Below are 12,273 nucleotides of genomic sequence, written 5' to 3'. Positions count from 1 at the left end.
CATTTGTGCCAGACTTTACTCAGAAAATTTACTCTAACATGAGAATAAACACAATGCCTAATACCACGGCAATAAGATACTGTGATGCGTTAGCAAAAAAAAAAAAAGAAAACTAGAATAGAAAAGTTAGAAGTAATACTGGCAATGATGCTTCAGTAATAAAATATTATTGCAATCATCATTAAATATTGCACAGTAAATTGAAACACGGTTGTAAGTAGTTATATTGCAAATAATGTCGATATTGATGTTTTATTGACCACTATGGAGTTCCAAAATTTCACTGTATATTTTCAAGACTTTGTATTTGAGGATGTTTGCAAAAAATGATACAATATACAGCGTTACCTCATGAGACCACTTGGTAATGGCTGGTAATGGGTTCATATTTCTACATGCTCTGTGTTTTACTGTACTGAGTGTTTTTAAATTAGAAGTCTCTTCTTAGAACCACAATAAAGTCACATCATTTCCAGCGTACAGTATGTTATATATGTTATTTAGTGCCTTGTTTGTAATAGGTGACGTAGTCATTAGTCCCGCCCATACCGTTGTCTGATTGGGTTGGCGACAACGTTTCTGTGCTCTGGTTGGCTTATTATTACACAACACAGTTCCGCAAATCTAGTCTGTTTGTGTTTTGACGGTGTTTTGCGAAGAGCTGAGACCAACACACAAATCCAGACCCATAGAGACAATCTGCATTCAACTCTTCGGTTCGTAACTGCAGCTGCTTGAAAGCTATGTCTTATTGAAACGTGACAATTCTATTTCAGTGTTTCATTCGTGTCGCTCGAACACTGCATGGGAGTTTTATCAGCTAGTGCTAGCTAGCTAAGTTAGCTGCGGGGTCCCATCTACCAATATAACTTTAGCTTTAGCCAATAGCTGTATTGTGTTGACTTGACAGTTGTCACAATTGCCAGTCGCATGGGTCCGCTGGTTGCCAGCGGTGCGAGCTAGCTAAATGAATGTTCAAAATTTGTAACCGAGGCTAAGATAGTCCAGCTTCTCGATGTGGTTTGGTAGGGAGGCTCATCTTTACAGACATGAGTACTACACCTCAGCTAGTCTGTCTTGTTGACACCGTTGCTTGTGCAATGATAACGTCTTTTAGTCTATTTTCACACTGTTCAGTGGTCTTGTTGTTTTAAACAATGCTTGCAGAGATACTAACAGTCAACTGAGGGCTGTTTTACTAGGTGACTAAGTGTATCAAGACTTTGTTTTATTAGTTAGCAGGCTTGGGCAATTTCAACAAGGAAGTTCTTTTAGAAGTTCAGGTAGGGATTTGTACATATGTGGCATAAATGCTTGAAATGTTTCCTAAAACCAGCTATTTTCATTGGATTTTATCATTCTGACTGGTGGTTAGTCATATTCGCTGCTGCAGTATTCTGATGACACATGGCTGAATATCCCAGGGTCGCTCCTACTCAGCTTGGATCAAAATCACAGTGGCAACAAACGTTATTCCCAGTAACGTTTGGGAACAGCCATACCACTAACCAGCTCCTCTGATGGGGTCCAGAGGTGCTCACAGGCTGCACTTTGTAAATCCATCAACTTGTTCAGGAGCGTATGCAAGGGGATGTTCTTCTAGCTTATTTCCTGAGCTCAGTCTTGACTAAGAGGATGACCTCAGACATTGTGTGATATTTTTTTTTAATATTTTTTTGATTTAAGCATATGGCAAAGTCAAAATTGGAGTATACATGCAGCAGACTGACTAGACTGCTCAATATTCACTGCACCCTGGTGCAACAGCCACAGGTCTGCCACCTCCTCCTGCAGAACATGCTATAATTGGAATAAGATTGGATCAGACATATGACATCTGGAGGTGATCGAACTCACAAAATATTGCTCAAAAAGCTGCAAATTGACCTTAATGGTGATCTCTACAAGACTCCAATGCTCCTTTATTTTGTCGTTTGACAATATTGTGGCTCTCACTCATGTGGTGACCTCATATGACGCGAAAACATATGCACATTGACCATCCCAAGATTTGGCTTTCACTCACCCTTTCAACAAACTATGATATGAGTGTCTTTTTTTCCTGTATATTCTGTAAGGGATAGTCTGACTCACCGGATGTAGACTGCAGGCACAAGACTGCCATTTCCATTACACATTTCTTTCTCTTCCCCCCTATTCTATGTATTTTTCAAAACCTCTTCACTGCTGGTAATGACAACAACAGGATTCCTGACTAGCAACCCACATACTGAAAATGTCAAATTTTGCAGAGGATTTGGATCATGCAATAACGCAGGTCTGCTTTTTTAAAATTAGCCATTTTACTGACAGTGCTCGCACCCCTGCATCCAAATTTTCCACCAAAGCAATGCCCCCATCACTGCTTTGCAGACACATCATTGCTACACCCTTTGCTAAGCACTGCCCAAGCCAATTGTGATTTGTTTAAAGAAGTACAAACAGTCCAGGGCACTTTAGTTCCTCTTTTGTAGCGGAAAGGTAATGAGTTTCAGTCAGACCATTCTCCAGCGGTGGCACAGTGCTGTAGAGATAGGTCTGGGAATGCAAGACTGTGTAAGAGATCAAACCTGACAAGATGTACCTTCTATGATAGACATGAATGTTTTTTTGTCCCCATGGAATTAATTACAGTCTTGGAACACACAGACTTGGAGGGTCCTATCCTGCTTATACCACACTCACTTGCCAACAAATTTCTGTATGTAAAATGCAAATAATAGGTTGATACCTTTTTATATACATTTATGACATATTTAGTCTTGCTTTTCTATTTTAAACTTCATAAAATATACTTCCAGAGCCTCAGAATTTCTGTTGTTTGCCTCTCAAGCAACATCAGGCCAAAGAACAAGGAGTTTCTAAGGGTAGGCTAAGAGTTTGACATTCCTGATAGGTTTGATCAGTGGGAAATAAGAAATTTCACTGATTGTCAATCTGAAGAATTGTGAATAGTATTGTGTTTTCCAACATATATTATTGAAAGTGTAACTTCAGAAGAGATATGGTTACCAGCTTTATCTTGGAGACTTTTATGTAAAGCTTCCTCTTTTTTCCCCCTATTCTTAGTTTACTCAAATATGATGCACATCTAAAATCTCATTTGCATACTTCTCAGTGAGAATCTGTTCACTGTGTCCTTTTTTTGGGTTGTTGTTATTGCTAAGGTTCAGCTGCAGCTGTCTTTATGTGCAGTTTATTACAGGTACACTCCTTTAGAAACACCTGTGTCATCATGTCTGGTTAAACTGCAGGGTAAGAAAAAGTAAAGCCTCCCACTGATCTGAATCCAGAGTTTTCAGTGGCCTTGGTATCATTTCAAATAAATTTACCCACATCCACAGTATTGCCATGGCTTGATATGACTGGGCAATGCTATTCAACTAGTTTTGATTCATTCTGCCCTTAAGAATATTTTCTCAGTTAATATGGCGGGCTTAGTCTGATATCCAGACCATTATTGATTTATATGCATCCTTAACATAAATCCAGTGTAGTACTGAAATGATAGATTGGCAATTAATTAAGTTGTGATAATTATAGTTTTTATAATACATTACTTGTTTAAGTCATTGATGAAGCCAAATGTTTCCTGGTTCCACCTTTCCAAAAATGAGACACTGGTATTCTGTTTTGAAAATCTCTTGGTTGGTCAGTCAAAAAAAGGAATCTGAATACGTTAGCTTGGGCTGTGTAAAGTTGTGAAGGCATTTGCGACTCAACAAGGAATCCAAAAAATAAACTTGCAAACATTGCATATTAGTGGAGCTGAATCAAAGATGTAAAAATCCAAACTAGGTAACTATTGCCTGTTCTTCACACCGTAACTGCAGACTTCATGATAAGGTTTCCTGCTAAAAACATGCAAATTCTTTGGAGTGCGAGTCATCATGGTAAAATGTCCTTTTGTACTCTTTCAGGATAAAGAAACAAACAAAATGGCATCGGACTCTCCACGCAGACCAAGTCGCTGTGCTGGAGGGGTTATGGTGCGAGCACAAGCTGCTACGTAAGGATAAATCTATTATTTTATCAGCAATCACTTAAATCATGTTACCATGTATACTGCATGTGTAGGTCCCTGAATAAGAAACATTCTGCTTGATGAACATATTTGAGTAACTCCTATCACCTGTGGAGTCAGTCCTGAAATTATATCCCTTTGTTTTAAATGTTTACAATATTTTTCTCACATAAAACCCTTTGTGTAGATTATTGATATTACAGTTCATGGTCCCAATTGCATTCTATACATTTTCTTTGTTCTCTCATAGGGAGCAGTCTTACATGGAAAGTGTTGTGACCTTCCTGCAGGATGTGGTCCCTCAGGTAACTGTCCTCTACTAGCACACTGCTGATTTTAATTTTTATTGCAGATTTTGACTATGTTGTGTGTGCACATAAAAAAAAGGTAATTAATTTAACTGTACTCAAAAAAGTCAGTGCTATAGTAAAAAAAAAAAAAAAAAACACCTTTTTATATGGCGAATGGACATTTCAGTCCTTTTATTTGTAACACACCAGAAAAGTGAAAGATCTGCTTACTGGAAATTGCATAAATAATGGACAAAAGACAGTTACACATTGCGTTAGAGATTTTATTGATAAATTTCTATGTATTGTTTTGTTTGCATTTTTACTTAAAGTCCCATGTCCAAAATGTTGTATATCTTCTGAAATTGTTGCAGACTTTTCATAAAATACGGCTTCTATTCCATTCTAAATCGTCTCGGTAATTTCTGCCATGTCCTAGAGCTGTCTAATGTACTAGAAACTGAGAAAAGTTGATGCAGCAAGAGTTCCGTAGTCAGGCCCTAGTCATTGCAAGCAAAGGCTAAAATCAACAAGCATATTGATGCATTTTGGCTGCCACACTTAGCCATGCATTGTGGCTGCTCACAAGATGGGGGAAAAGCTAAAAAGCCATATGCAAGTATTTTCAAGTGTCAGTGGCCACAATGCAAGGCCTCATCCACAAGTACAAGGAATCTGTCTGAATCTGTGAGAAATCCTAAGGGGCATGACAGGAAGCCAGAAGTGACCCCTGCACTGGCAAGAACGATATTGTGAGAGGACAAGAAGAATCTCAATGTCACTACCAAGACCATCCTGATGAAACTTAACGGTTCCGGTACCAAGAAAAATGCTCCAGCAGACGCTGAACAAAACTGGCCTCCATAGACATAGACCAAAGAGGGCTGCACTTCTCCAAGTCAGGCGTGCAGAGCTTACCTGGACAAAGAAGAAAGCTGTTGGCTATAAGTTCTGTGGTTGGATGACTGTGAGTCAGCCCCAAGAACACCATCCCCATGGTCAAACATGGTGGTGGGATGTTTTCTAGGTAATGGAACAGGCGACCTTGTCGTTGTGAACAGCACCAGAGAAGACATGAGTACATTTAGATTCTGGAGAACCACGTCAATCAGCCTAAAGTGCTTTGGCAGCACTGGACCTTCCTACAAGACAATGATGTGAAACATACAGCAAAAGTTGTCAAGAAATGGTTAGCAGAAAACAATATGATGCAGAGCGAGAATCCAGACCAGAATCCCCTCAAGGATCGATCTGAGGAGGGTAGTCCAGAAGACTAGAGTGATATCTGAATGACTAGTTTTAATTTAGAAACCAAAATGTATTCTAAACTTTTGTTGCATCAAAATAGCCACCTTTGGCAGATATAACAGCTGAACACACTCATGGCATTCTTTCTACAGTGAAAATCACATGTTCTTCAGAAAGTTCTTCCCAACTCTGTTGCAGAAGTTCCCGTAAATGTGTGGCACTTGCAGGTTGCTTTGCTTCCACTCTTCTGTCCAGTTCATCCCAAATCAGCTCCATGGGGTGTAAGTCTGGAGACTGTGCTGCCACTCCATGTTTTCAAGCTCACCATCTTGTTCTTTTTTCCTAAGGTAGTTCTGGCATAGCTTAGACTTATGTTTTGGGTCATTATCTTGACCCGTAGGATGAACCCCTGACCAACTATCGTCATACCAGAGGGTACTGCATGGCGATGCAAAATGCTGTGGTAGCTGTTTTGGTTCAGGGTTCCTTTCACTTTGTTCAAGTCACCAACCCTGGATCCAGCAAAACAGTCCCAAACCATCACGCTTCCTCCTCCATGTTTGACAGTTGATATCACACACTGAAGAATCATCCTTTCTCCTACTCGAAGGCATACAAAAACCCTGCTTGATTAACCAAAGATTGCAAATTTTGATCCATCAGTCCATAATCCCTTCTTCCAGTCTTCAGTAGTCCATTGATGGCGTTTCATAGCTCAGACAAGCCTCTTTTTTGTATTCTGACGTCTTAGCAATGGCTTTCTTGCTGTAAGTCGACCTGTCAAACCTGCAACTCCAAGTCTTCTCTTCACAGTTAAACTGAGACTTCTTACTACAACCACTATTAAGCTGTGCTTGAAGCTATTGTCCTGTGAGCTGCCTATCACCAAGCTGTTGACTCTCAGAAACTTGTCTTCTGATTCTGTTGTTGCTTTGAGTCTTCCAGATCTCACTGACACCTTGATTTTCTTCCCAGTTTCTCTTAGGAAAGACCTACATTTTTAAGTGTTATGATGGTCTGTCTCTCTTCTATTGTTAATTGCCTTTTCCTCACCATTTTTATAGCAACACACTACTTTCTGCAGTACAATACTGTTCAAATAATGCTATTGAGGGTATGGTGGCACATTGTGTTCTAACACTGCTTTTATGCAGACAGAGGAGATTCTAATTAATCAAGAAAAATTGGGACACCTGTACTATTAAGTTGTGAACCCATTTCTTGTTCCCTGAAAAATTATACTTTTTGTATAATTCGGAAATGCACATTATTTTTCAGTTTTGGGTAACCTTACCTTTTTAACCTCTGACAGTTCACCACTTACCTTTGCACAATTTCACGCTGTTCATTGGACTTGATTTCAGTAAAAAAAAACAGGAAAAATTGAGTTGTACCAAAACCTTTGACCGGTAGAGTATATTGTTGTTGTGTATATTTTGCACTTTTTTTGTCGTTTCAAACCACAGGCGTATACTGGCGCTCCACCAACTGATGAAAAAGAGAAAATCATTTGGGTTCGATTTGAGAAAGCTGATATCAATGGTAAGTCTTTGTTAATGGTAAAGCATTGGTAAGCCGCAGTCATCCTCTATGAATACAGTCATCCATGTTTAAAACCCTTTTCAAAAGCTCCACTATATTTAATAAGACTATATAAGCTGACAGTATTACAGCACTCTGATCTGTCTAATTAGTGTCCTGTCCTCAGTAAATTTAATGCTTAGTTAAGCCAGTTTTTAAACTTCTGAACTTACTTGTCTGGTAAGGTCACCTGACAATCACAAGTTAATCATTTTAAGTTGATTTCTGGCTCCTTTGGAATGGCTCTTTCATGCTGAAGAAACTCAAAAACACAGTGTAATGGTAGTGAATTGTATTTGGAATTAATAAAAGTGGAATGAAATTAGGATGTTGGTCAGACGGACACAAAGCTTCTTGAACAAAAGTTATTTTGATTGAATGGATATCCAAAAATGGTTGTTGAGGTTAACTGAGAAAGCATCCAGAGAAGACTTTGACACTGAATAGATATATGGATCAAATAGAAGGCAAAAAAATCAATAATAATAATGTACAGGGAGATTAAGTAAGGATTATAAAAAAAACTTTAGACATAATAATGTAAGAAAGCCCAATGTAAGTCTGTTTTGGGGTTCAATACATGACGGTTCCTCATGTACTTCATGTATGTTCTGTTGGCCAGTGATGGATGGTCAAACATGTACTCACATTAAACTTTACCATGCCACTTTCTGTTTGCACAGACACGGCCCGCAACCCAGAGTTTATGGAGATGCACAGTGGCACTACGGACCCTCCCCTCTGCCTCATGATTGGCTACACTGATGGGATGCAGATCTGGAGCATATCTGTAAGTCTCACAACAATAAGGCTTGTAGGGCTTGTGCTTTCCTCCTCCATAGGTATAAAAGGGTCTGCTAGGGTCCATGCAAGGTTTCTTACTGGATACTGGACCAGAGAAGCATTTGAAGAGCTCATCCAAAAGGATTTTGTGAAGAACAAGAACTTTTTTCTTTGAGACTTATGTTTGAAACTAACTAGAAGACTTCTCTTACATAAAGATAAAATAGCTTGTTACTTGCATTTATGGTTGCAGAGCGACAGTATGTTTGTCTAGTTTGAGAAACCCTAAACACATGAATGGTAAAAGTGACGTTATTTTTCCTGGAAGAACGACGATGTGAATATCTGAAATGTTCTCCTTGACTATGAAGAAGTGAATTCTGATATCTGCAATGCATATCTAGTTCAGCTATTAAGGCAATAGAAATACATAAACGGCAGTCATCTGCACATGTGCAGAGCATGTCCTCCAAGCAGACTCTAAGTGCACTAGAAAGCAGTATAATAACAATAAGTAAACATTCCTGCTGTCCATAGCAGTCTGTTGCGGTTTGTGCGTGCTTATCAAAAGCCCCTACAACTGCAGCACCATCTATTTCTTACCTTGTCCTTTTGTGTCATATGTTCTTATAACTACTCTAAAATTTGATGAATAAATTTTATAAAACAGATACAATATCAGAAACGGCAGCAATTCGCTCACTGTAGAACAGTATTTTTCCATGGCAAGTGTCAACAGTATGTCCTTATAGGGTTCAAAAGTCAGTCTGGTCAAATCAGTTGCTGACCCTGCACTTGCTAGGACATGTCCACTATCTCATCAAATGTGGAAACAAACAAACAAAATATGTAGACATTGAATGACCTAGTTCATTTGTCAGGCTAACCCTACTGACTGATGACTAGAGCAGCAAAAAACCCAAATCAAGAACCTGTGCCAAGAAAGAACTAGACTCCACAGCACATTCTAATACAAGTTTCAGATTAGTACACACCTTCGACAATTTAGTAATTCTAAAATAATAAAAATAATTCTTCAGTTCACCACCAGTGCATAGTGATGTGCTTTTATGGTGGCTGTCTCTGAAAGACCTTTCTGTAGAGAATCTGCTGTCTGTCAGAGAGCACTAATGAGTGTATTGATGATCGAGGAAGTGATTGAGATGTTTAAGAAACACTTAATTTGTATAGCACCCTTAATGTCCTTTACAGATGACTGACAATCTCATAATACACTCCTACAAATGAGACACTCAGATAATCAGAAACACCCACAGGAAATAAAAATGAAATATTTAAAATACTGAAATAGATTAAAACAAGCATTTTAGAGAATGACCTTAACAATAAAATAGGTAAATTTAACTTTGTAAAATACACTGGTAAATCAAAACATAAATGCTGACATATAGTCCCAAGAACTAATCCTGTGTCTAATCATAGCATATTTCCTGGTCATCACTGTTTCAACTCTTCTTTGTTGAGCAATACTCTCTTTTTCCATTAGATGGCAGCATTGACCATGTTATGGCTGGTGTTTGATTCAAACAGTTGCATTTAACTTCTTCTCGTTACTGTGCATTGTTGAGCATACTTCTGAAAAAAGGGTGATTAGAAAGTAAGACAGTGGAGTACCAATATGCACAAACAGTAATTGACATTTAATACAGCTGCAAGTACAGCCAATCAAACAGTTGCTTTCCAAATGTGGCTGAATGTAAATGACAAAACATGATTACAAAGACAGTTTCATCACCAAAATGTACCAGAATGCTCCTTTAGTCTATTCTTTTGGCTTTCGTGTTTATTGGGGTTAAAATGGCCTTTTTTAATGTACGGTAGTAGTTTTTATTTTCATGGTTGACTTGTCATTTACTGTAAGTGTGAATCTGCAGTACAGCAACTGTACTGAGTGGCTGCTGCTGAAATTAGCATTAAATCTGAGTGCATCACCTTACCAAAAATATACTCACATATTCACCAAGTTTATGTGGGCTGTGTACACTTACACTATGATGCCAAAAGTATTCGCTCACCCATCCAAATAATAAGAATCAGGTTTTCCAATCACTTCCATGGCCACAGGTGTATACAATCAAGCATCTAGGCATGCAGACTGCTTTTACAAACATTTGTGAAAGAATGGGTCGCTCTCAGGAGCTCAGTGAATTCCAGCGTGGAACTGTGATAGGATGCCACCTGTGCAACAAATCCAGTCGTGACATTTCCTCACTCCTAAATATTCCACAGTCAATGGTCAGCTGTATTATAAGAAAGTGGAAGTGTGTGGAAACGACAGCAACTCAGCCATGAAGTGGTAGGCCACGTAAACTGACGGAGCGGGGTCAGCGGATGCTGAGGAGCATAGTGCGAAGAGGTCGCCAACTTTCTGCAGAGTCAATCGCTACAGACCTTCAAACTTCATGTGGCCTTCAGATTAGCTCAAGAACAGTGCTTCAGCAGAGAGCTTCATGGAATGGGTTTCCATGGCCGAGCAGCTGCATCCAAGCCATACATCACCAAGTGCAATGCAAAGCGTCGGATGCAGTGGTGTAAAGCACACCACCACTGGACTCTAGAGCAGTGGAGACGCCTTCTCTGGAGTGACAAATCACGCTTCTCCATCTGGCAATCTGATGGACGAGTCTGGGTTTGGTGGTTGCCAGGAGAACCATACTTGTCGGACTGCATTGTGCCAAGTGTAAAGTTTGGTGGAGGGGGGATTATGGTGTGGGGTTGTTTTTCAGGAGCTGGGCTTGGCCCCTTAGTTCCAATGAAAGGAACTCTGAATGCTTCAGCATACCAAGACATTTTGGACAATTCCATGCTCCCAAGTTTGCGGGAAGAGTTTGGAGCTGACCCCTTCCTCTTCCAACATGACTGTGCACCAGTGCACACAGCAAGGTCCAAAAAGACATGGATGACAGAGTCTGGTGTGGATGAACTTGACTGGCCTGCACAGAGTCCTGACCTCAATCCGATAGGACACCTTTGGGATGAATTAGAGCGCAGACTGAGAGCCAGGCCTTCTCGTCCAGCATCAGTGTGTGACCTTCTGGAAGAATGGTCAAAAATTCCCATAAACACACTCCTAAACCTTGTGGACTGCCTTCCCAGAAGAGTTGAAGCTGTTATAGCTGCAAAGGGTGGACTGACGTCATATTGAACCCTATGGATTAGGAATGGGATGTCACTTACGTTCATATGCGAGTCAAGGCAGGCAAGCGAATACTTTTGGCAATATAGTGTATGTCTCTTAGCAACTCCTCTACAATACAGGCAAACATCTTTACTGACATGAATTATATACATGTGGAGTTTTTGGATAATTCCAACAACAATTCTATCCAATAATATTCATGATATACCAGTATTCTTTATTAGGTATTTTTTGACAAACAATGAAATATTTTAATTATTTGCAGTGCTGTTGGATTGGATCAAACTTTAAACACGGGTTAAGCAGTCTATTTGACAAAGTATACATAATTTCCATTATACTACACAATGTGTGTCATACTTTCAGTTCCAAGTTACTGCTGATGTGTAATCACTGTAATGTCAAATGTAAGCACAACATGGAAACCTTTTGATGAGCTGAGATATAATAAGAGGGCTGATTTGGGTTAACATGACCTTTGCTATTCACAGGTCAGATGTGCACCATAAAAACAGAAACACACACACACACACACACACACACACACACACACACACACACACACACACACACACACACATACATTCATTTTTACATGCTGCATGTTAGAGTGATTTTTTTTGCTGTAGACAATGTTCTTGTGACTGAGCCAATGTTATACGTCAGAACCTTTATCAAGCAAAATGGACATGCTATATAGTGTAGAAAACTGACCAAGTCAGCCTTGGAAAATCATTAGAAGATTTTGTCAGCTCTGTAACTTAACAAATTATCCACAACACAGTGAAGGCTTCGCTCACTGAGTATCGCCTTTCATGTAGAGGCTGTCACTAAAACATGCAAACTTCACATACATCCTGTGAGATCTAAACACACCAAAGTCCTTAATCAGCCTCTTTATAAACATCTACAGGCCGCGGGTAGAAGGACACTCTTTTACTTTACCCAGGATCACACACATTGGCCATTGTGATGTGGCAACTCCTGTGCTGCCAGCAGATTTTCTTTAGCTGCTATTATGGTACAGTGGAGGATTACAGCTGTTTTAGCCACACTACACACAATCAGTAAAAATATAAGCTTTGTGCGCTTCCCTTACCTTTTAGTTTCATTTGTCACCAATTCTGATGCTCACAGCCCAGCCTGGCTTATTATCACACGCTGTCCTTCCTCATTGTTTTTCTTTG

The 12,273-nt window shown here is 39.5% G+C and overlaps 1 protein-coding gene across 3 annotated transcripts in view; it reads left to right on the top strand.

Annotated features, from left to right (window-relative positions):
* The first annotated feature begins 609 nt into the window (after positions 1 to 609).
* The window catches only part of bcas3 (BCAS3 microtubule associated cell migration factor), a 398,522-nt gene continuing 386,858 nt past the window's right edge, over positions 610 to 12,273 (top strand). For all 3 annotated transcript variants that reach the window (XM_055011827.1, XM_055011829.1, XM_055011828.1), the window contains exons 1-5: positions 610 to 716; positions 3,921 to 4,009; positions 4,275 to 4,329; positions 7,029 to 7,104; positions 7,827 to 7,933. In XM_055011827.1, the coding sequence (XP_054867802.1) occupies positions 3,939 to 4,009; positions 4,275 to 4,329; positions 7,029 to 7,104; positions 7,827 to 7,933 (309 nt within the window). In that variant the 5' untranslated portion in view covers positions 610 to 716; positions 3,921 to 3,938. The remainder of the gene's footprint in view (positions 717 to 3,920; positions 4,010 to 4,274; positions 4,330 to 7,028; positions 7,105 to 7,826; positions 7,934 to 12,273) is intronic.

Source organism: Amphiprion ocellaris, chromosome 7, assembly GCF_022539595.1.
Source record: "Amphiprion ocellaris isolate individual 3 ecotype Okinawa chromosome 7, ASM2253959v1, whole genome shotgun sequence".
Classification (NCBI taxonomy): Eukaryota; Metazoa; Chordata; class Actinopteri; family Pomacentridae; genus Amphiprion; species Amphiprion ocellaris.
This window is presented reverse-complemented; position numbering and strand designations above follow the sequence as displayed.